Source organism: Castanea sativa, chromosome 1 (assembly GCF_040712315.1).
Source record: "Castanea sativa cultivar Marrone di Chiusa Pesio chromosome 1, ASM4071231v1".
Lineage (NCBI taxonomy): Eukaryota > Viridiplantae > Streptophyta > Magnoliopsida > Fagales > Fagaceae > Castanea > Castanea sativa.
The window spans coordinates 82,694,053-82,718,646 of record NC_134013.1 but is presented as its reverse complement, the minus strand read 5'-3'; the positions used below and the strand labels follow the sequence as shown (position 1 = coordinate 82,718,646).

At 34.4% G+C, this 24,594-nt stretch overlaps 1 protein-coding gene across 1 annotated transcript; it reads right to left on the bottom strand.

The window, feature by feature from the left end:
• Window positions 1-8,607: 8,607 nt before the first annotated feature.
• Window positions 8,608-16,840, bottom strand: LOC142615726 (autophagy-related protein 11). The gene is made up of 5 exons (XM_075788520.1): window positions 15,775-16,840; window positions 12,672-14,361; window positions 10,084-10,304; window positions 9,478-9,679; window positions 8,608-9,318 (listed from the first exon to the last, which is right to left on the bottom strand). Exons 1-5 carry the CDS (start codon window positions 16,707-16,709, stop codon window positions 8,902-8,904), a joined length of 3,465 nt encoding a protein of 1,154 aa, XP_075644635.1. The 5' UTR covers window positions 16,710-16,840; the 3' UTR covers window positions 8,608-8,901.
• Window positions 16,841-24,594: the final 7,754 nt, after the last annotated feature.

Sequence of the window (24,594 nt, the reverse complement as noted above, 5' to 3'; positions counted from 1 at the left end):
GTTTATTGTACAGTGCGTGAAAGTGTGGCTCGGGTTTTTCCAAAAATATATATATTTATCTTTATTTGACTTTAATTTTTATGATGAATGATATATGTGACTGTTGTTAGGTTCTTTTTATTTTTTGTTTTCCTGGATGTTTTTAATTAATTATGTGATGAATTGATAGACTATTTATATTGGCCATTGTTAGAGTTTGAAAATTTGAACCCAGACCCAACTCTATTGATTTACTTGAAGCTGAGGGATGAAAATGGATATGGATAAAAATGTTTGGACATGTAGAAAAACATGACAACTCGTACTTGACTCCTTAAAATGATGAGTTGGGTTGGGTTGATCAGTAGTTCACAAGGGTTGTTCCCTTTTTCTTTTTCTTTCTTATATTTAGTTTAAAAAAAAAAAAAACTCATTATCTTTAATTTTGGATTTGAAGGTAATATTTAACTTATTTATAGAACAATCGTAGTTTTTGTAAGGCCTAAGATTGTGGCCCAGGCCTACTTAGAGCAATGTGACCCAGTACAACAAGCCCAAACAATGGATTTGTGAGAGAACAGGTTCTATGAGCCAACTACAATGCAGTGCAATTCTAGACTTGAGATAATTAGGCTGGTGTGATTAATATAAGTGCAAGAGACACAAATTTAGCATAAAAATCTTCCTTGGGAGGAGTTGTTCATTAAAAGTTAATACTAATATTTCTACAATAAGTTTCAGTTTTCTCTTCCTTTCACTTTTTTTGTGTTGAATGTGCATCTCCATTTTCAAGGGAGTTTTTTTGCTTTATATAGCTCCTCCCATTGCATCTTAGCCCTCCATCTGTACGTTTCAGGGGTGATGGTTTGGATGTTTGTCCCATTAAGACCATTCTGAAGGTAGTTGAGAGATTTGTGAGCTGTTAAGTTACTGCTTAGGCGTTTTTTCCTCATAAATGCGGCCAACTTAGTTAGTACAGAGCATTGAATGTGCAGGTGATAGTCACCTTCCTAAATATTTCATTTTTTTCCGTTGCTTGCATGATTCTGATGTCTTCCGTAGTGTTTCATTTTTTGGTGTAGGGAACCAAATAAGGTTCTCCTAAGGTGCACTTGCTCCTCGAGCTTCTCAAACGACAGGTCATCCAGTCTTTTTTCTTTGGGTCTCTTACCTTAAATTTTAGCCTGGTTCCACGTGGTCTTAATGCCCTCTATTCTTGGTTCGGGCCCAAATGCCAAACTTGGGTTAACACATGTATGGGCCTTTAATCATCCTTAGTTAGGGCCTAGGAGCTTTTGTGTGTCCTCGGATCATTTGCTCCCATAGTTTTAAAATTTAAAATTTTAGCGTATTATTTGGCCATTTTCATCATATACTAAAGTTGTATTAAAAATTCTATATGGTACATATAAAAGATACTAAATTGAGATGCAATTATTAAATCTAAATATTTCTAAAATAAAATCTATTACTAGCATTGAGTAGTTTTTCATAAAGTTATAGATTTTTTATTAGTTATTTACTTTTTTTAGCTAAAATTTTGAATTTTATTCTTATAAAATCTATGTATTTAATTATTTTAATAGGTTACTTAATTTTATTTTTTGTTTTACATATGACAAGGGCACCTGAGAGTCTGAGATTGACCATTAGATTATGGCATAATTTTTTTTATTTTAATTTCTGTAAAATTATTAAACTAGTGAACTACTAGAGTAAATTATCAAAATGTAAAATTAAGGAATTATTTATTATTTAACTTTTCTTTATTGGTTCTATTTCTTTGTTCTTTTATTGGTATTGAAAGAAAAACAAAAAGAATATTTTCAAGTTTCATTTTATTTATTTATTTATTTTATTTAATGTGAAAAAATAAGGACACTCAGAAGGCTGACCTGAACTATCAAAAGATTAGGAAAGAGTCATAAAAAACATAACCCATTAACAAGTACTCCTTTTAACTCGTACCCAACATTCTATCCCAAAAAAAAAAAAAAATTCTGTACCCAACATGGTCAAACTAACATATATGATCTGAACAATTTTCCTGGTCCAACCATTGAATCCTAGGTGATTGATTCTCATACTAGGTGGGGTTGGTGCCTAATAGATTCCAACTCCATAACTTAGCCTCAAAACTTAGTCAAGGGGAAGTAGCTTAGGTTTTGTTCTTTGAATTCTCTCCCACACAAAGGATTTTAACATGATAGTGTGCACACTAGATTCAACAATATGGCAAGACATACCCTCTAGTTCATCACAATGAAGCAAATCCAAATGTCTATATAATATACCAAGGAACAAAGGAGCAAAGGGAAAGAGACACCTTCGAAAATATCAATACCAAGCCTAAATAGTGTAGGCTTGTGATTTGTGAATGGGTAAATACATCTCTAAACACGAATTTTCTAAGGAAATAATCAATGAAAGCCACTCTGCATATATGATCCTACAATCATTGTTCAAGCAATTCCTACACAAATTTTCCTTTTCTTTTCACCTCCATTTTAAATGAGCTGAATAGCTGAGAAAATAGACATGATACATTCAAGACTAGCCATTGACACATATAAAACATGGTGGATCCATGAGCTGCTCTTTACATGTGTTGAGCAGTAAGCATTGGGAATGAAAGACATGTCCACATGAAAGAACAGCAACCTCTGGAAGAAGAGAAGAATATAATTCTTTATCCTCTATTGGTGAAAACGCAAGATGGCCATTACATAAACAACAGTTTTGTCCAAATGGTGGAGTGGCAGGATTATGAAAACCTGAAGAAGGAAAAAGAAAAGAGCATTCTTATGATAAATTATGGTGCCAAAATATAGAACCTTTATATCACAATAAAGAAGATAAAAGCATCAAATTGAGGTTTCAAAATAACTATGTTAGCTAATTTCTGTGGCATATTTTATTGAACTGATACGAATGAACGTGTTTGTTGTTGTGGTGGAAACATCCTGACCGAATTTGTATAGAACTTTGGATTCTCTAATGCCACTCACTTTATGTTTGCATGCTTTTACAAGTAGAATGACCTTTTTTTTTTTAAATTACTAGACTATATCTAGTTTTTAGTTCACTTTTTAGACTACCTGATTTATAACAGAAATTTCATGACTATTACCACTAACTTCTACCTATATGTAAAAACTTCCCAACTCATGGTTCAAAATTCCATAACAATGGCCTGTTCTTCTTTCGTAAATTGTTATAAGCAGCATAGCTTTTAATCACTCCCTATTTCAGCCTTACACATCACATTGTTGCTAAACTTTGAATTTACTTGAAGAGACTGGTCTCCAACTTTCACTAAAAAATGAAATTATTTTGATCATGATTTGAGGACAACACTAGTGTCAGTGTCCTTATAGATGCATGAAGATGTTCATGTATTTAATTAGTGTTATCTATCCTTATACCGGACAACATTATTGAGGGCGGCCTATGCAAAATGGTCATGATTCCCACTTACAGAATTATGTCTAGTTCATAAAATAATGTGAAATGAAGTTATAAACTCAACTAAGAACTGACGATTATAGCAGGTTGTGAACATTTGGGAGCCTAAGCTAAGCAACATTCTAAGCCTGTTACTTATCCAAGATACATATCTCACACAAGAAGTAAAATGCATGGTACCAAAACTGAAGTGTAAGATTCTAAGACACAACCTGAGCACATAACTAGGCACATCATGAATATTCTTTGGGTAAATTTTTGAACATGGAGAGTAGTAAAATGTTTCCTTTGGAGATACCATCCCACATGATATGATGCTTCAGAACCTTCTGTTTTGAGGGCTGTTTGGATGGCTTTTGGGAAGGTTGGCTCTTAAATTTACTTTGCCGAACTTGGTGGGATGGAGTGCTATGGTTTTGACTCTTCTTAACATGTGACATTAAATCACTCTTCGGAGCAGACTGACACTGCAGAGTATGACCTGTTTTACCTACAGGAAACAGCAACAACAATTAAATGCTGCTTATTATTGAAAGGGCGATCCTTAATAGTATGTTTACTTGCATGTGAAGATTAATTCTGGTACTAGACTAAAACAAAACAAGGCTTGATATCTAGTGCATTGAAATAAGCTAAAGATGAGTGCTCCCATTCATTAGCTTAACAAATGACAAAAGGTGTACATAAATTAGTATAGGAGCATATGCGATTCTCATACCCCAGTACAAAAATAAACTCTTACATGTGTAACGGATACTAAAGACATGACAAAAAAATACTTGTAGTATATTTTTCTTTTGGGGAAGAGATGTTGGATGTGGTCAAGATTTTGTACACTACCCTATGTAAATGTTAGTGTTGATGCCTGCTTCGCCCTAGCTGATTAAGCTAAAAAATGACATAAAAAATTATGCAACAGCAATACCGTGGAGCATGACCTGGTTTACCTATAGGAGAAATGCAATTAAAAAGTTGTTAGATGAATAGGAGCACATGTGATTTGCCTATCAGTATAGAACTCAAGCTCCTATGCATGTAAGGAATGTTAAAAGACATGACAGATTTTTTTTTTTTTTTATAATATTTTTGATGAGTAAACAGAGTAATTTTTATTTTTCCACTTTGGAGGGAGGGTGGGGTGGGCAAGGTCTTCTAGTTTTGCAAAACTAGAAGACCTTCGTTATGTTATCAAAGTCAAACATGAGTGATACATAAAAAGGTTTGATTGAAGTTATAATAAAGTGGACTGAAGATTAAGGGTCAGTTTGTACATTACCTTCGTGAGCATTCAACTTGGTGCCTCCTTTGGCCCTGATTATTAGAGAATTTAAATATGATTCTATTTGAGAGATCTTGGCTGCATTGTCATTAACATGCTGTACTTCAGACAAATTTTGTGTATTGGGGACTGAACTTATTTTTGACACATTTCCTTGATTCTCTGATCCAACTAGGGAGGCCCAGACAGTATTACTATTTCCATACTGTAATCTAGAACAATTTTGTTTCTTGAGAACTAAGCCCATGTTAGACACATTTCCCTGTTTACTTAATTCAGCTTGGGAGGTCCTGACAGTATAATTTTGTCCATTGGCGATACTTGAAACAGTAGCATTTTCTGATCTTATCTCATATAAATTAACCTGCTTCATATTTGGCAAAGTAGCTTCTTGGTTACTATAGGGTCTTGAAGCAGCCCTAGGGCCTTGAAGGCAATAGCAATGATCTGCCTTTACCCAACTTGCATCTCCAAAACCTCCTAAACTAGAGTCCCCACTGTGAACTGCTCCATTAGTCCTTCTACAATCATTGTTAGATGAAGTCTGGCCACCCATGTTAAGGCCATAACCGTAAACATTATGTTGATATCTATCTTCATTGTTACCTCCACAGCCAAGGGGAGAACTGAGATCAATCTTCTTCGGATGGTAGAGGCTACCATTTTGAAATGAATTGTGGGCATTGTGCACTTGGTGCCCCGGAATTTCGTTTCTTGATGACTGAGCTCATTTTAGACACATTTCCCTGATCACTCAATTCAGCTTGGGAGGTCCTGACAGTAGAATTTTTTCCCTTGGCGATACTTGTAACAGTAGCATTTTCTGATCTGATCCCATATAAATTAACCTTCTTCATATTTGGCAAAGTAGCCTCTTGGTGACTATGGGTTCTTGAAGCAGCTTCAGGGCCTTGATGACAATTATAATGATCTACATTTACATAACTTGCATCTCCAAGACCTCCTAAACTAGAGTCCCAATTGTGAAATGCACCATTAGTCCTTCTACAATCAATGTAAGACAAAGTCTGGCCAGCCAGGCTAAGTCCAAAATTGTAAACATTATGTTGATATCTATCTTCATTGTTACCTCCACAGCCAAGGGGAAGAGAACTTACATCAATCTTCTTCGGATGGTAAAGACTACCATTTTGAACTTCATTGTGGACATTGTACGTGCTTGGTTCCCTAGAATCTTGAAGATAGTATGTGGCTGGAAAATGACTTCCAAAGCTCATATTTTTATCAGACTCTGGCTGCTGAATATAATTTGATTGAGCTTGCAGAAGATTAGCTGCATTCACCATTGTACCAGAAGGAGACTGATATGTATTGGCCATGTACCCTCTTGGATGTGGACTGGCAATTGCTGGTATATATAAGGTAGGTCTTTGGACATTGTCAACTCCCATGGAATACATTGGCCTATAATTGTCTTGTCCTTCACTTTGTAAAATGCGATTCTCTTTAGCTTGGTAATCTTCTTGAGCAATTCCCACTTGGTAAAGGTTGCCCCACTCCATTTAAAAAATGAATTCTGGATTAACATTAATTAATACATAAGAATTTATCAAATACTCCTTTTAACGCCACAATATATTACCAAATTTTTAAAATAATTTTTTTAACAGTGGAAATTCAATAAAAAAAAGGAAAAAGAAAAAAAAAAAACATAGAAGAAGATTTGTCACAGCATTAAATCCAGTGAGGTAAGGCTACCAATGATTTTTCTGCACTCTAACCAAAATTTTTCTCATAATGCTCAATTTTTTTCTGGTAACAAAATCATTGCAAAACACAATAGCTTTTTTTATCACTGCTAACAACAACACCAAGCCTTAGCCTAAAAAATTTGGGGTTAATTATGAATCCTGAACAGACTACTTAGGATCGGTTACATTACATGTATTTTTTTTTTTTTTTGTCATTAAATTTTATCTAAAGTCATACCATCTATTATTTCCTTAATTGACATATCTTTTTTTTACTACTTTTATTAATGTTTTTTTTTCATCAACCTTTTTTAATCTCCTTTCTTTTCCCCAACTTGATTCAACTCACTCTTCCTCACTTATACATTAATCGCTCTCATTTGAACATGACCATACTATCTCAAGTGACTCTCTCTCATCTTTTCATCAATATGCCATCCCCTTTCTTTAAGCAAATTCCGGCATTTCAAATCCTATCTTTCCTAGCATATCTACTTATCCAATTTAACATTCTTATTTTGACTACACTTATTTTATAAGCTACATCTTAACAACCCCTCATTCAATACCGTAGAATTTATGAATATGCTACTTTCACATCATTGAGTAGCAACAAAAAAAAACCGTAAAAAAAAGGTTCCCCTTGAAAATATTGCTGGAAGTAGGAAATGATCTATTGCTTCACTCCTAGAATTTGTTTTTCTCTTGTGGGAAATTTTCCATTAATAACAAAATCAAAGAGAGCCAGAGACAGCTGTTGTAATTTTCTAGTTACAGCTTTTGTAATTATGGTGAAAGAAACCAACCCAAATCCCACAAACCAATAGACATACTAACAACAAATAAAGAATAAAAATTTGAACAGGATGCAACAAAGATAAAATCACCCACAATATACTTGGTATAATTCTATGAATAATAACTAGTAAAGTAATATACTTTTATTCCTCTTACACAATGGTTATGACCCTCTAAAGCCTTATAAAAATCTCATAAATATTTTTTTTTGAGAGGAAAAAAAATATCATAAATGAAGAAGGAACATATATATATATATATATATATATATATGTATGTATGTATGTATGTATGTATAAAAGTATATTAGAAGAAATATAGAATACCTGTTATATAAATTTTTTTTAATACAAACTGGGTTTTTGATACACAAACAGAAAACTTTGTTACTGGGAGCTCTAATACTGTAGTACTAAGTCTGCAGTCAGCACTAGAGTGTGTTAGGTTAGGAGCCGAGGCCTTTGGCTTTTAAAGGTTTTGGTGTGGGGTGCCGGGTGCATACCATAACATTACCAAAAGTCGGTTTAGACAAAGCAAAAACATTCAGACTGACCTACTTTTCTCTTACGTTTTTATTTTTTTTATTTTTTTATTTTTTGCTATAAATTTTTTAGTCTTGTAGCTCAAGTAGAAATTCCTGGCTTTCTCAACAGGTACAATAACACATTTTATTTCTCATCATTGGATGGTATAGGAAGAGAGAAGAATGAAGTTCATTTATTAAATCTTGGTCTAGAGTTTAGATGAGGAAGTGCAAAGTTGTTTGGAGAATGGGGGGATTACCAAAGGAGCACAGTTGTTTGAAATGCTCTTTGAATGGATCACCTTCTAAACCAAATGTTGTCATAGTTTTTTAAAGTTGAAAAATGTTAGATGAGTGTCTTAGCATGGATGAAATATGAAAAAGAAAATTGTAACAGCATTTTCTTCATTTTTATTTTTTGGATAATTTGATAATAGAGGAAGGAATATTGATGGTTTGGCGAAAAGAGATAATTGAATTCCATTCCTTGGCCAAAATATGCCAGTTTCTTTTGAAAGATATTACCAAAAGCATTTTTAATTCAACTAATAAGTCAGTCTTGTAAATGTGAAATCTTTTTGTATATAAAAGGGTTTTTTTAAATTTCTTTTTTTGAAAATAATATATATATATATATATAAATTATATTACCTAAAAAAGAGAAGTCAAAGTTAGGACCAGAACAGTTTTAGACAATGTATTCAAGGAGGTCCTAAAGAGAAAAGAACAGTTATTAGACTGTGTATTCAAAGAGGCCCTAAAGCATCAAAGGCTATATATATGCAAAGTTATATTACAAGTGGTGTAAGATGGGCTTAAATGAACATAATGCATCACAGGTGCTGCACATCTTTCACGCAAGAGACGGATTTAATTTACAACTCCTATATAATTGAATGATCATGTTTTGACACATAAATAACAAATAAAGATCAAGAGCTGGATAATATTCACAACTTCTTTCTACTTTTTTTTAAGATACGAGTAGCTATATACACAAAAGGGGATATCGACTTAATTGGATGATCAGCTGTACAAAGGAGAAATCAAGTTCCAAGTCCCACCAGGTTGGTTTAACTTATGAATGCTATACTAAGTATGTACACTTTGATTCTTCCATCACATCTATCTGCCTGAAGCAGGGATCAGGAAGGAGGTGGTGAATGAATGGTAGTATCAGGCAACATGGCTACCGTCACTAAGAAGTATTCACAGCCAATGGGGAGACCATATGGGTTCAAGGTTGATCCTGAATTCAAGGTCAACCGATCGGTCCCTGTGTCAGAGGTCAGGTTTTCTGCTTGATCCATCCTACCATGCTCAGGCCGAGTTGGAGTAGGGAGCAACGACTTCACAATTTGGCGTTCAATATGCACAATCTGCCCAACAATGTAGTTCGGTCTGCATGGGATATGGTCAGCAAACAAGGCCACAGATTCAGCAGACAAGTAATAATTCAAACAGTTCCGAGTGATCGCCTCATAATGCCCGGCAGAGTTAAGAACAAATGCAGCGATCTCATGAACTTCCAAGCGGCCAAACGATATCTTTTCCTTGTTCGCCTGTAACACAATCACAATCAAAAGATAACTACCAATTTTAGTTGGTGGCTCAATCAGAACCGCATCCCATTATTTTCATTCATTTCAATTTTTTTTTTCTTTTCAAGTAACAATGAAGAAATCATAAAAACACCACGAACAAGTCAATTAAAAAATTACCTGCTTCTCAAGTTGATGCTTAGTGTATAAAGTTTTAACCAGCTCTTTCTTCTCATCCAATTCCTTTCTAAGTTGTTCAACTGCAGCTTCAACCTTTAGGTGCTCTTCACGGCACCTGGATAAATAACTAACTCTCTCTGCAAGGACCCGGATGCATCTTCGAAAATCGGCAGTATCATCATCTTCATTGTCGTTCATGGAACTGAAACAATTCAAACCAAACCAACAAAAATAAAAATTATAAGGATGTCAGTGCAAACACTCCCCACCTCTCTTCTTGCCCTTTTTTTGGGAGGAGAGAGGGGGAGGGGACATTTGACAAGAAAACATAAACTCATCAGAAAATTAAAATCTACAAAATTGATGTACCAATTGCTTTAGAAGAGGCACTTATCACCCCCTTTTTACTTGCAAATTAATTAACTGATTTTAGTGTCAGCATGATAATTGAAGTATTCATGCACAATAAAGTTTAGTGAGGCATCCACAACACTTTGGACGATTTGAGAATCCCTCCTTTGAAGGAGAAATAGAGAAAAATGGGGAGGGGGATCAATGGAAGCTTTTTCACAAACACTAATATTAGTCTTCTGGCAGGAGTCTTACTTAGCCAAAGATTGTGCTAAGGTCTGCAACGAATCTGCAAAAGCAGCCACTCCACCAGGTGGATTAATACAGCTCCGAAGTCTTTCAAAAAGGCCACGCATTTTCAAAGCAGATGCGCGCAGTGCACTATACTCTGAGGCCCTCCGATCAGCTGCACAAAGATGGGTCTGGGCTTCCTCTCTTGCCTCATGCAAGCAGTTTTCCAAGTGAGCACAATTCATCTGTCATGCAGGGGAAAAAATGTAATAAGAAAAAACAGAGTCAGTGGGATAAAAAATTAAAATTATTAAAAGCATGTTTCTCTAATAGACAAGAAAATTACAGTTGCATGAAGATGATTTACAGGAGACACCAATATCGCAACCAGACAGAGGCGTATGGTTCCCAACCAAAATTTCATATATGCATTAATATATAAAAAAGTACTACAGATTTTCTCTTGCATCTAAATGTCAAATAACAATTACACCTCACATTTTGTGTAGATGCTGTGATGCTGAATTAACAATAAAGTAGGTTGTTAGAATAGCAAAGAAAGCAAAGAGGATTAATCTAAGGAAGCTGCAAGTGTCTGCTCAGTAGTTTTATGGTTAAAAAAATGGAATACTCTTACTCTGATTCACACAAAGTTAATAAGTAACAGCCACTAAGGCCAGAGGAATTTTTTGCTTTCTCTTATAGTGTATTATTAGTTTCTTAATAAAAAATTGTCAGAGGATTGCTTAGCTGGCTAGCTTCAAGGAAGGGAAAATTGGTTTAGCATGCATCTCCTTCTGAAGACTGTGTAGTAAATTAAGTTCTCCAAATGAGCTGTCCCTTCAATAGACAACTTTGATTTATAATTCAGTAGTTAAATGCTGTGTCCTTTTCCATTTACACGAGTTAAATGCTGTTTCCTTTTCTTTTCCGTTCTTTTTTTCCATTTACTTATTTTACCATATGTGAAGCAGCAAATGGCATTAATTAGAAACTCTAAGTAGGTTATCTAGCCCTGGGGTTCCAAATCTTTTTAGTTCAGTTCAAATCAGTTGCCCAAGGATCATTTCTGAAATTCTGAGAGCTAGAAAGCAAGCACAATAAACAACTCTTCTATTTTTCCAGCTAATGTTTTCGAAAAATGCTTCCTTTAAACCAACAAAAAACTTTTAAATTTTTTGTTCTTTTACTAAAAAAGTAAAAAATTCTTCCATTCTTTCAATAGATAACCCCTGATAAGGTTTTCATTTAGAACTAGCAACATAGCCATCACCAACCTTTCCTTCAGTGATCTTACAACAAACAGTGGTTTTTTGGATAACTCAGATAAACCTATAGAAGATCTGTAGAGGCATTCACTCGGACCAACTAATGATATTCCTATTCAGGCAAACCAATATTGTCATCCCACAGGGCCACAATATCAGGAAAGGCAACCTGAAACCTTGTAAGTTTCACTTTTAAATCATTTTCATTCATGCATAAATAACTAAACATCATGCCAAACTTCGACAAAAATGTAATAATTTTCCATAACAAAGAAAAATGTCAAAGTTATGAGAAAAGAATATAGATGATAATCTCTTCACTGAGCCAACCAATATGAACAATTTATTATTTTAATGCAAAAAATTTCATTTGCGTGTAATAAAGATTAGTTACAATCTTTAGTTTATCCGAAGGACTTGACTAAAGTCACCCTAAGACTATAGGAGCCTATAATTACCAATTCAGAGGGGAAGGACTAAAAAAGAGGGCAAAGTTTCAGCCACAGGAATCCAACTCAGGGATCTGAAACTTTTGTTATTGTTTCAATTGTACATTGTTCCCACTTCAGAAAAAAGCCATAGCACAACTAAATCCCAGCTGAACGGACTGTCAATCATAAACTATCCTACCTTACCCCTTTCACAATTTCCTGATATTAAACATGTTGAATATCTCTACAATTGACAATGTAGCCCCTTAACCCTCTTAGCATATCCAAATTTAATTGGAATCTAACATCACTCTTTACGTGACAAGGTGTGCTAAAGAACGATTAATACTTAACAGGCTATGCTACATTTTCACTTCCCCATTGCAACTAAACCTAACAACCCTAACCTAGTCGTAGAAGTTCACAAGTATGCATCATGTTATGCCCCAGAATTTCAGTGTCAACACCAAATGCTTGCAGTATCATTAGAATCTAACCATACACAAAACTCAATTTCCAGAGTAATCATGATAACCTAGTGTCATTAAGTGCTAACATATTCAAAAAAGGGACATTTAGCTATCCTTTTGGAGGCACACTCACTCATACTTTAGTTTGAGTGTGTATATATGCATGCCTAATGGACATAACAACATTCAGTAGAAATTCAGAAAGACAAGAATGTAAAAAATTATTGGGGCAGAAATGAGGAAATCATCTAAGAACTAGTTGTAATTTGTGTGTGTGTGCGTGTGTGTGTGTGTCCGAGAGAGAGAGAGAGAGATTAAATTTGACAAAGAAATAATGAACATTTCTTCATAGAAATTTGAATCAATTAATACTTACAAAATCTCCTACAATGGAAACTCCAAGAAACCATAAAAAAAAAGGTTAAATTTCAGCTAGCTAATACCTGAGATTCATCAAGGAGCTTCCGACTCGTTTCCAACTCCCTCCTAAGCAAGGAAAACTCATCCAAGGTAGCTTTAAGCTTGGTTTCAGTTTCAGTCAATTGGCTTGACTTGTCTGCAAGTGCACTTTGTAATTCCAACAAAAGATCACTATTGACTTTGGAATTTAACCCCAGCTCAGCCTGTGTATCAGAGGGTAAAGCAATCAGAGGCCCAGCCATGCTCTCAGCAGTGGAACTGTTTGTAAGGGACATGCCCAACTGTCCTATCATCTTATCTTTCCCATCTTTATCACTGACAAGAAGTTCTTCACGATTTGGCTCCACCATTGAGGAATCAAGCTGAGAATTTTGCATTCCAAAGGAATCCATCATATTCTCATCCACTCCTTCTCGAGCTTTGCCATGTTGCCCAGTTAATAACCCCAATTTTGCATTCAAAGAACTTGAGATACAAGAAACCTCATCCATGGGCTCAGTAGTAGATATGCAAGGTATGTGGGCTTCACTACCTAAGACTTCTCGCTTGCAATCATCAGCCCTCTCAGCCAAAAGTGCAAAATCAGTTGTATCTTTATTATTTGAAATCTTCTGCCCTTGCAAATATTGATCAGACAATCTCTGCTCCAATTCTTGAATGCGCTTCTCATAAGACACACACTGTGTCTGCTTCATTCTAAGCATAGATTGCAGATGTTTCACATATTCATCTTTCAGATGCAAGGCTTCAGATGTCTTCTCTTGAGCATTTTTCAATAAGCGATCCAGTTTGTCATCATCCAGAGATTCGTATTCAACTTCAGCCCAGTGCAAACAATTAAAGGCAATTGCAGAAGCAAGGTCAGCCTTCAGTTTTGCATTCTCAACTTCCATTTTACTAGTCCCAGCAACCTCAACCAACTCACAGCCTTCAAGAAGCTCCTCAGAGTCATATTTCTCAAGGGTGGTGTCCACAGAAATCTCCTCAGGCTCAGCTGAATGGGAACTGTCATTAGACAAAGATAATGAACCTTTAAAGCTTCCATGCTTCTCACCCTTCAAAGGCAGTCTGGCCAAATGCTCAGGAGCATATCGATCTAGGTCTGAAATGTCAATATCAAGTAAACCAGTATCAAAAGGAGCTATATTGACATCACATTGATTGGGGGTATCAAATAATCCAAGGGATCCTAAAACATCCCTGGGTATGTAAGAACTATAAATCTTCAGAAACTCCTCCCGTCTCCGAACCTCAACCTCCCTCTTTGTAGCAAGCTTTTCAGCCAATTGTCCGGCCATGCCCATGTAAAGCTTCATAGAAGCCTTTCTTCTCACAACTTCTGCAAGGCAGGATCGAAATGCAGGGCCAAGCCCACGGAGTAACTTCAACTCCATAAACTGATCATCCTGACGCACCAGTGCCTCTCTAAAAACAGGAAACTGTAACTTAGCATCTTTGACGACAACAGTGACAATTGTTATCTGTTGCATGTAATTATGTAGAAAGAGATTCATTTCATTCTTCTTATCCCTGCAGAAGTCCAATAGCTTAGAAATTTCACGATCACAAGCCTGCATCTTAGGCAGGTGATTCCTGTCATGGACATCATACATAGGACCCAAGGCTGAAACTGCATCATGAGGACGGAGGGATGAAGATAATTGGCTGGACAGACATTCATCCACTAGTTTCTTCACTGTATTGACATCTTTGCTGCATGGATAGACACATGTAAGTATTCATAGGCTTTTAGAAATAACATGATTAAAAAAGAACCAGGTATCATGATCATACAAACCACGGAATACAAACAGTAAATACAATGGTTAATTCATAAGACACAAGTGACATCCAGAGTCTTTTTTACTTATATTGGTAAGTTACACACACATTAGTGATTACGCTGTCTACCAACCACTATTTCCAAACCACACAGAAGTGGGATCCTTGTGTATTGGATATGACATTTTTTAAAGTTACACACACACCCAATGGGTCTTGAACCCATGAACTACCCTCCATCCCATTATTAAGGGAGGACAAAGCTCCTTTTGTGCTAGAGCCCATTGGCCAAGTAACATCCAAAGTCTTGTGTACTTTAAACTTGCTTAAACCAAGATTTTGACTCCATGACCGCTTTCAATTTTGGGGTTTAGGCATTTAGCATTGTAGACAGTAGAGCCAAGCAAATGAGGTCCAAAACACCATAAAGGTAGTTCACTTATCTGTATCACAATCCCTTGCTATGCTATGAGGAGAACCTAGGTTCAAATCTCTCTCCCCCCACTTATTTTAAGCAAGCCAAATTTTATTTGAAAAAAAAAAAAAAAAAAACTGCCATGCTATCCAGTTTCCTTGTGTGTATATACATATAATCTAGGTCATGGCTTCAAAAAGTTTAACATCATGACATGGACCAAAGATCTCTAAACAAGAAAAAGCACACGGGAGAACGCATGCACACATACACCATACAAGCCAGGTACGTTACTAGCCCAGATGGTGTATCATATTGTAAACTGAACCACTCCATGTATACCTGATGAACAAGGCATCATGTATGTCTGTTGAAGAATGTGTACATATGGAAAAAAGTTAACTAGCACACGTTTGGCAAGTATGCACTTCTAAATTAAATTGAACATAAACATCTTCAACCATATGTCCAGAAAATGCTCTCCATTTGAGATATGCTGAGTAAAAATTTAACCTAAGACTAGCATAACAATGGAACAGTGTAGCACAAATCAATGAGGCGTGCATGCACAGTGCGAGGCTGCATCTGTCTTGGAGAATACAAATACCAAAAAAGGAAAGACTACATGCTTAGAAAGCATGAACCTTTAATTAATTAGGGAATTGAAATCTTCAACCACACATAAATATATCTCCATGAGGGAAGTGCCAACCAACTATAAGATTATCCTAAGACTAGCATTGTGTTCGTACAATTTTTGGAAATTATGTAACTCAGCCACAACAAAGTTTTGAAAAGATCAAATCCAGGAAAAACTTAAATGACCTGAAGTGAGTAGCATAAATAGGCATTTCGAGACCAAACAAATAATAAAGAAGATAAATATATAGGTAATGCTGAAACTACTGCCAAAATAAAAGAGAACCCACCTCAAAGACTGCAGTATGCTCTTTTGTTCATTGATGAATTGCTGGTCCTCCTTAATCATCCTCTCCAAATCTCTAGTAGGAAAAGATATCCTGCTAGCAAACAATTCCTCAACCTTGTATTTCGCTTCATTAACCTTTTGCTTAAATTGTGAAACCTTGTTCTCAAACTGCCTGTGGGAACTGCTACAATTCTCAGCTGACTTCCGCAAAGTCTCTTCCTTGACAAAATCCAGTAAGCACTTGCGTGTGGAAGTCTGTAAAGGAAGGGGAAGCTTGATGGATCTCAATTTCTCAATATCCTTCCCAAAATTTCCCAGGAGATCAGAATGAAACCGGTGCTGTTGCGAATAACGCTTCATGAATTCTGTGTAATTTTGGTTAGTCATCTTATAGAATTGATCCAAATTACAACTTGCAACCTCCAATGCCCTCTCTTGAACCTTCTGCTCCCTCAAAAGCCTCACACAAGTATCATATTTCTTTTGGCTACATTTATAAATTGCATCTCCCTGGATGAAATGGTACCTGAATTGCCTCTCATATGAAGGCAAAGCCTTCAAAGCAGGGTCAGGAGCATTATCCAAAGGATGAGGATTATGCAAAGAGGCCGGCAATGGAATCTCAGGGCTATCAAAATTCTCAACTTGCTCCGGCTGAGGACGAGGCGAATTCATATGCAGTCTTGCCTTATTAAATACAAACACTTCCCTGTCATCCGAAGGAAGATTATATGCTGATAACAACTTCTGCGGGTCAAGTCTAACCTCCAAATGCAGAACAACCTGCTCATGTAAACCAATGTTCTCCACGGATTCAACATACTTCATAACCACCTCAACCGGCGTGTTTCCATTGCAGTGGGGCTCATATGTGTGCCCATTCTCAGCAATACGAACCACAAGCTTGCCTCCAACTTCTGAGGCAGTAGAACTCATCTTATCCTCTAAGAACAAACTATCCTCCACCACAAATTCCCGATAAACACAATCAAAACCACAATACCACCTTGTTCACACAATCCAATTCTCAACCCCAACGCCTAACCGAGCTTAAGCCTCGATAAAAACCCGATTTCTCACAATCCCACCACCAAATTCTGCAGAAGCAGCCCGATTCTATACAAACCTACCAAGGATTTTACCCCCAAAAGGCACTAATTGCCAATGACCCATCAGTGAAACCAGCAAAACCAACCTATCCAACACAGATTTCCCCACCACAAAAACCAAAACTTGGATCACCAATCCTTGCCAAAACCCCCCCTCAAACCAACACCGACCCACAACAAAAATCTTCGAAAGTATACACAAATTCCCAACGAACCCACCAACGATTACACACAAAACTCCAAAATCATCACCGACCCACCATACGATTCCGCAAAATTAACCCAAATCGAACCAGACCCACCAACTTTTTCACCGTGAAATCCCCAATTTCACTTCCGGCAAAGCCCCAATTCGTTCCACCCTCCAACAATGACCACCACACGAAAACAACCAATCGAATCAAAAACGAATTTTGAAGAAAGGGTTAAGGAGAAAAACTTGCACAGAGGCACGAAGATAATCAAAGAAAAGGGATTACGTGAAGCTAAAGAATCTTCTAAAATTTTTTTCTTTTGTTTTTGTTTTTTTTTTTGTTTTGGTTTTTCTCTCAGCACAAGGTTTGCACGAAACCCTTTTTTTTTGCTAGTTATTTTATTGTAATCTACGTTATCTTATTCTTCTTCTTCTTCTTCTTCACCGATTTTTTTTGCTATTTTTTCTTTTTCAATGAACAAACACAGAGAACCTTCTGCAAGAAGTAACCACCGCGAAGCAGAAGAGCTCTCTCTCTCTCTCTAGAGTGTGTGCTTGCTATTCTGTGTTTCCCTCTGTCTCCTTCTCTCTCTTCACAATAACTTTGGAAGGAATAGAGAAAGGAAGCAGCTATATATCGTTTAGATATGATTGAACTTTTTCTATTTCACTATTTTATTCTGCTACAAATTTTTCAGATTCCTATTTTAGTAGAGTATTTAACTATTCAACTCAGATAAAAAACATAAAATAAAAAGAAGAAAAAAAAACTACTATTCAACTACTTGGGGGGGGGGGGGGGGGGGGAACACAGAGAAATGTTAGGTTTATAAGTTTTTGACATAAATATGTCACATTCTGTCTACGCTATTTGTTGTGAGTGGTTAAATTATAAACCTATTATTTTTACTTTACAATTTATAATTTATCATGTGGACAAATTGTAATAAAAAATGTGTTAAAAGTTGTAGTTTTAGCATTTTTAAAAAAGCAATTGATAGACTAAAAAATATCACAAACTACCATTTTTTTTAGGAGTCATTCAAACCCTAGATGTCTTTGATAGAAATACCGAAATATACCAACCTAACATGCCACAAGTCACCTTAGTATGTTTGGTGAAAATTTTCACTTACTTATAAGTTATAACTGATTTTATGCGCCTCAAATAGGTGATAATATCCTCATTGAGATACCTAGATAGTGGGTTCATTGGTTGGGCAAGGTAAATTTGGAGGTTTGAGTGAAATAGGCTATATATATATATGTATGTATGTATGTATGTATGTATATAATTTTATTTAATATATATTCAGATTTTTTATATGTATAATTTAATTTTTGGATAGATATCTTATTTATAAATTATTTTTTTTACATATTCTCTTACCATCTTAAATTTTTTTTTCTCCTTTCTCTTAGTAGTCTCATGATTATCTCTCTGCTTACTCTTTCCTTCATCTCTATCTAATTTATGTCATAGCAAAATACTTCTAACCAGTTCCATCTCAAACTTACCTTGCTCTCTTCTCACACGGGTTTTAACTGCCCAAAAGCTAGGATAGAATTGGAACGAGACACTTGTAATCCAATCCTACATGGCTTGCATATGTGTTTGTCCATTGTAAGTTACTATACTAAAAACAATGAAATGGGTTCAAGTTATATCTCGAACTTACCTTGCTCTCTTCTCACATGGGTTTTCACTGCCCAAAAGCTAGGATAGAATTGGAACAAGACACTTGTAATCCAATCCTACATGGCTTGCATATGTGTTTGTCCATTATAAGTTATTATACTAAAAACAATTAAATGGGTTGAAGTTATATCTCGAACTTACCTTGCTCTCTTCTCACATGGGTTTTCACTGCCCAAAAGCTAGGATAGAATTGGAATGAGACACTTGTAATCCAATCCTACATGGCTTGGATATGTGTTTGTCCATTGTAAGTTATTATACTAAAAACAATGAAATGAGTTCAAGTTATATCTTGTATAATTTTAAGCAATGTTACATTACTCAATATTTTTTTTTTATTGGTTGCAAATTTTGACAAATCCACCATTAGATTATATAAAATTTGTATATTTTTTTATACTTGCGAAATTTCAAGACAATCAAATGTCAATAACTATGTCATCAATAAAATGTTTAAAGTTCAAGTCTTTATAGTTTATAATAATTATCCATCAAAGCCGGGTGTATGATTAAATAGTAAAAAAAGTCCAATTGACATGAAATTTAGCATGCGTGTTAAGAACATGTAATCCATCGGTGAGATTTTCAATTTTAAAATCCAATAGAAATTTATTAAGTGGTGTAATATTATTTAAAATTACACCAAGTGTAACTGGAATCCAACTCGAAAACAATATATATTATTGAAACTATGTTAATAATCAATGAAATAGAGTTTCACTTGTATTAAATTATCATAATTAATACACACATACATGCATACAAATAAATTTTGAATCATCTGGTATTATGATGGTATTAGTGGGTGAGTTTACTATATTAAAATACAAAATTAGAGTAGATTATCAAAATAATTATTAAAAGATATTAAATTTTATTTTATATTTCTTAAATATTTTTTGCAACATGATTTCAGTTTGAGAAGAATTTCAAATTTCTTAATTTTTTAAAAATATTTTCTTATAGTTCGATAGTTGGGGGAGGAAGTATTTGAACCCTAGATGTTTTCATTGAAAATAGTTGAAGGTGCTATCCAATTAGGCTACAAGGCTCTTGGCAAATTTCTTGAAACTTAGGTAAAAGAGTTTTGTTTGAAGTAAACTATATCTTAACAATTAATAAACTAAATTATTTAAATAGTTTATGAGAACATATCCACTTGTCACATAGAAAAGATAGTCACTTGGCTTAATTAAGACTTCTAGGAGCATGAAAAAAACAATAAAAAAAACTAAGACTTCTAGAACCCAACTTTTATTATATAAATTTTTTTTTTCTTTTATTGGTTTTCTTGGTAGCGTCTAACAAGTCCTATAGCAATTAAAAATCTAACTAAATGTAATGTAGGTTGGTGTTAAACAAATTTAAAACATTTAGAGGTCTCAAACGTGTGTTTGTCACTGATTTTGAGGTTACTTGTTACCAAAGAAAAAGGTGATAAATTAAATTTTAGGTTTTATTAAGGTCTTGGTTCAAACCTAAACAGCTTAATTTCGAAGTGCTCCGAATTTTTTTTTTTTTTTGAGAAGTCAATATTACATTATCCCAATATATAAAAATAAACAAAAACAGAAGAATATATATATATATATTATTACCCATTTACCTTGTTCTTAGATGTACATCATTAATGTATTCCAATAATGGCAGCTTAAGGTAATGATGACATTCAATCCCATCAAACAATTGAAATTATATTTGTCTTTATCTTTATCTGTTATCATTGTTGATATATTCACGTCTATTAATGTAACACGTTTATCAAATAAAATTTTTTTTAATGTAACACGTTTTTTTTATTGATAAGTACATGTTTTTTATATGTTAATGATGTTTCATTTTTTTTTGCTAATGTTAATGATGTTTTATGTCACCGAATGCATAAGCAACTTATATATGTAGTATTATTCTATGGCTTCTGTTCTGTATGCTAATATTATAGTGATCCGATAACATCATAACAATTTATTCTTAGGGTTCACCATCACATTATTCTTTGGCTTCTGTATGCTAATATTATAGTGATCCGATAACATCATAACAATTTATTCTTAGGGTTCACCATCACATTATTCTTTGGCTTCTGTATGCTAATATTATAGTGATCCGATAACATCATAATAATTTATTCTTAGGGTTCACCATCACAAATGTCGCACTTAATTAACCTCTCACTACTTTCATCACCATCTCGAACATGCTAAAAACATCAGGCTATCATTAATATTGATTTAGTTTCATCAACCCACAAACTCAATCATCAATAATTTCACTAGAGCAAGCTCGCAAACACTGATGCTACATAATATATTGCCTAATTTGACACTTCCCAACCATGTTTCACATGCATTGTCTGTGCAGTTTCAATTTTGTGTCTCTGGATATACCCAATGTAATTACTTCGAGAAAAACAATTTAAATCTAAATAATAATAAAATTATAAATCAAAGGCTGAGATTGCATGTCAGCAACATGTAGTGGATAAGATGAGTTAATTTAATAGAATTTTTATTTTATTTTAAATATAATTCGATAGTTTGATTCGAGAGCATACGATGAAAATCTAAGTGGAACCTAATTTTAATTAGATCATTGCCCCCTTAAAAAGAAAATAATAAAAAGGTTCACTAGCATCTAGCAAAGACAAGAATAAATTCAGATTGTAAAAGTCAAATATTCTAGATGATAATTAAAGATCTCAACCGCTAAGAATATTTTGCCGCCTTCTTTGCAACAAAACAGTGTAAACTTGGTCATCAAGAAAATTAATTAATGGTGGACTCTTTGTAGAAAAAGTAGAACAAGAAGTACTCGTGCATGCATGTGTAATGTGTTGTATATAGAGGAAGCCATTGAAGAGGTCCATTTTGGTAGGCTAGGATAGGGACTAATAGTTTGTTTTACATTTTTAGCTTTCATCGAAAATTTCAAGAGAGAATGATCAAAGCTATTAATGAAGGGCCAGAAAATATGAACTGGGTCTAGATTTTTTTGGATAAAATAATCCAAAGTATTAGGTCATTGTGAAATTAGTTGGTAAGTTCTTGGCAATTTCCCTGGTTTCTGGGTTTGGTTTTAATGGAAACTCCTTGCATGTGTATGAATATTTTAAAGGTGAAATTCTAATGTCTGCCATTAGATTCTCAATGCCCAAATTGTCTGGGTAAGCAATTTCCAATGGCTTTTTCTTGGTTGGCCAAATAAGCAACACGTGGAATTCACTGATTTTGTTGTTTTTTTATAACATGTAAATTCCACCACCAGTTGAGTAAAAAATAAAAGTGGTTTCAATATCTAACACTTGTCAAGTTTTGGTGTTTTTTGTTTTTGTCGTTTAACAAACTTTAGTGTTAATTAATTAGTTGTCAGAGAATAAAGCAAGGTCAATTCCACATCCGAGGATAGAGGGGAAAGATATGTTGGTATTATTTTATTGTTAAGCAACTAAAAAATTGTGATAGTTGTTTGACAATGAATCATGAATGTTTCACACCATTACACTACCTTTCACTTCCTTTTTTTTTATATACCTAAGAAAGCCTTTAAATACGGCCATTTGGACAGCCTTGAAAAATTGGATTTGGGGTTGGTAAAGTTGAAGAATTGGTAAAGGAAAAGCATGGAATTCAATGAATAAGGCCACAAAATTAGGCAATATTACATTAATTCTCACAATTTCCTACATTTTGGTTTGTTTTTAATGAGATTCATTGAACCTTTAGTTGGGTATAAACCGTGTCACTATGATTGATACATTTCCAATTATTTGAGCTTCCTACAATAACTGTGCTAGAACTGAAATCCATTTAATCTTACATTGATCTAAAATGGCAGTATAGATGTCATTATTGGAGGGAAATTATTGTGTACTTTTAGAGTACCATAAATGCGTACTTCCTCCTCTCACATAAATGGTGGGTTCTACTAATTAAATTCATGGTAGGACCCACCATTTATGTAAAAGGGAGGAGTACGCATTTATGATATTCCGAAAGTAACTAATAATTTTCCATTATTGAAATACTTGAAACAAATTGAAGTTGCTTCCAACTAGCTAGCTACTGCCTAGGCATGCATATGGTACAATGTGAATAAAGTCAATAAACCATATCAAGTACAATATTTGGCATCATAGAGAGGCTCCATTCAATGAACATTTATAAAATTGATACAAAAATGAAAGCTAGACATATTTACAATAAGTTAATAAATGTTTAGGAGTTAGGTTTTTGTATTTCCAAAATTAGCACCACCTATATAATGTTCTTGAAGATTGTGGTCCTATTTTTTTTGGCCAAATAACGAAAGTAAAAACAATTCGTCATATCATTTGGAGTTTTGGACTTCTTTTTAAAAACAAATGCGTTAGTTTGCCGCTAAGGGAAAAATGATCAATTTTGGAAACTGCCATTAACTTTAGCTTTGGCCTTTGAGTTGAATACTTAGGTGAGAAGGGAGATAATCGCACAACACACCTTTTTGTTACATTTGAATCTGTTTATTTGCATGATTTAAAAGAAAGAGGAAAAATGGGGGTTAATAAAATTTTAACCATTATGATCTTTTATAAAGTTTCTATTGATCTTATTTTTATTAGGCTCCTTGTGAACATGTTTGGATCCACATAAAGCAATAACTCAGATGTTTCCCTAACCCAATCTAGAAAATGGAAATAGACCAAAGGGAACCGCACCATAGGGAATGTATGTGTCTTGTCGCAAGGCTCATTTTAAGTGGTGGGTAATAGGGTGTGCAACATTATTTGATCAAGGTCGGGGCACAAGGATCCTAATACTATTTAGGTGCAAAGAACTATTGTAGAATAGACTGTCATGACCTTTTTTGGACTCTCACGCGCACCTAAAATGCACTAGTAGAAATCATTGGCTTCGAAGTCGGAATTGCATGAAATTTGGCAGGCTAAAGCGAAATGGTCTTTTGAGCAATGGTCGTAGCCTTGCATAATTAGTGAGAATTAGGGTTTTAGACATTTCTTAATTATCCTAGGGTTTTACTTTCTCAATATTTATATGTTTTATAGCTGTCAGAGGTAAATCAGATTATTATTAATAAAATACAGATTTTTTGTCAAATTTTTTCTCTAGTGGGTTTCAGTTTATCACCTTGTAGATTCAAAAAACCCCTTGTGGATTCGAGTTTTACTACCTAAAAACTAACAGTTTAGTTTCTGTCCATCAAAAAGAGCATTGTATGTGCTTTTTTTAGGCTTCCGCGACATCGAGAACTCTTGAGATGACTGCAATAAGCAACAATTTCACTCACAATTAAATGGTGAGCAAAAACTCAAACTTTTAAGTAAGTTTTTATTAAGAATTAAAACGGGAAGTTATAAAATGAGGGTGGATGTCATTTTTCATCTAGATCCACAAAATTTAATCCCAAAATTGAAGAGAAAAGATTAGAAATTAGGAGGGACTTTACATTTACATAATTACATTGTCCCTCTATTGACTACATGCACTTTTTTATTTTTGTTTTCTAATACATGTCATGTTTTGGGATTACCAATTCTTTTTGTTTTGTTACTTACGGAATATATGTGCTTTGGTTTTGTGGGTAATATGGAATTAAAAAAAAAATCGCATTTATCAATATCTCGTTACTCTTCGTTGTAAAAATAATTATGTTATATTATACATATGTGATGACAAGTCTATATTGTTATCCTATGATAGATTTTGAATATCAATCCTGGAGGAACTACTACAGATCCTATTATTCATTTGTTAGTACAATATATTATTGTAATAAAATTTTAGGTACTGTAATAAAAAAAAAAGTTAAAAATAAATTGTTTCT

What these genes read in the sequence shown, in the direction of transcription:
- LOC142615726 (XM_075788520.1), bottom strand. Translation starts at nt 16,709, where the DNA reads ATGAGTTCTACTGCCTCAGAAGTTGGAGGCAAGCTTGTGGTTCGTATT. An exon ending in AGCATACTGCAGTCTTTGAG is followed by an intron (nt 14,362 to 15,774) that starts GTGGGTTCTCTT and finishes CTATCCATGCAG; the next exon opens with CAAAGATGTCAATACAGTGA. An exon ending in AGCTCCTTGATGAATCTCAG is followed by an intron (nt 10,305 to 12,671) that starts GTATTAGCTAGC and finishes CCTGCATGACAG; the next exon opens with ATGAATTGTGCTCACTTGGA.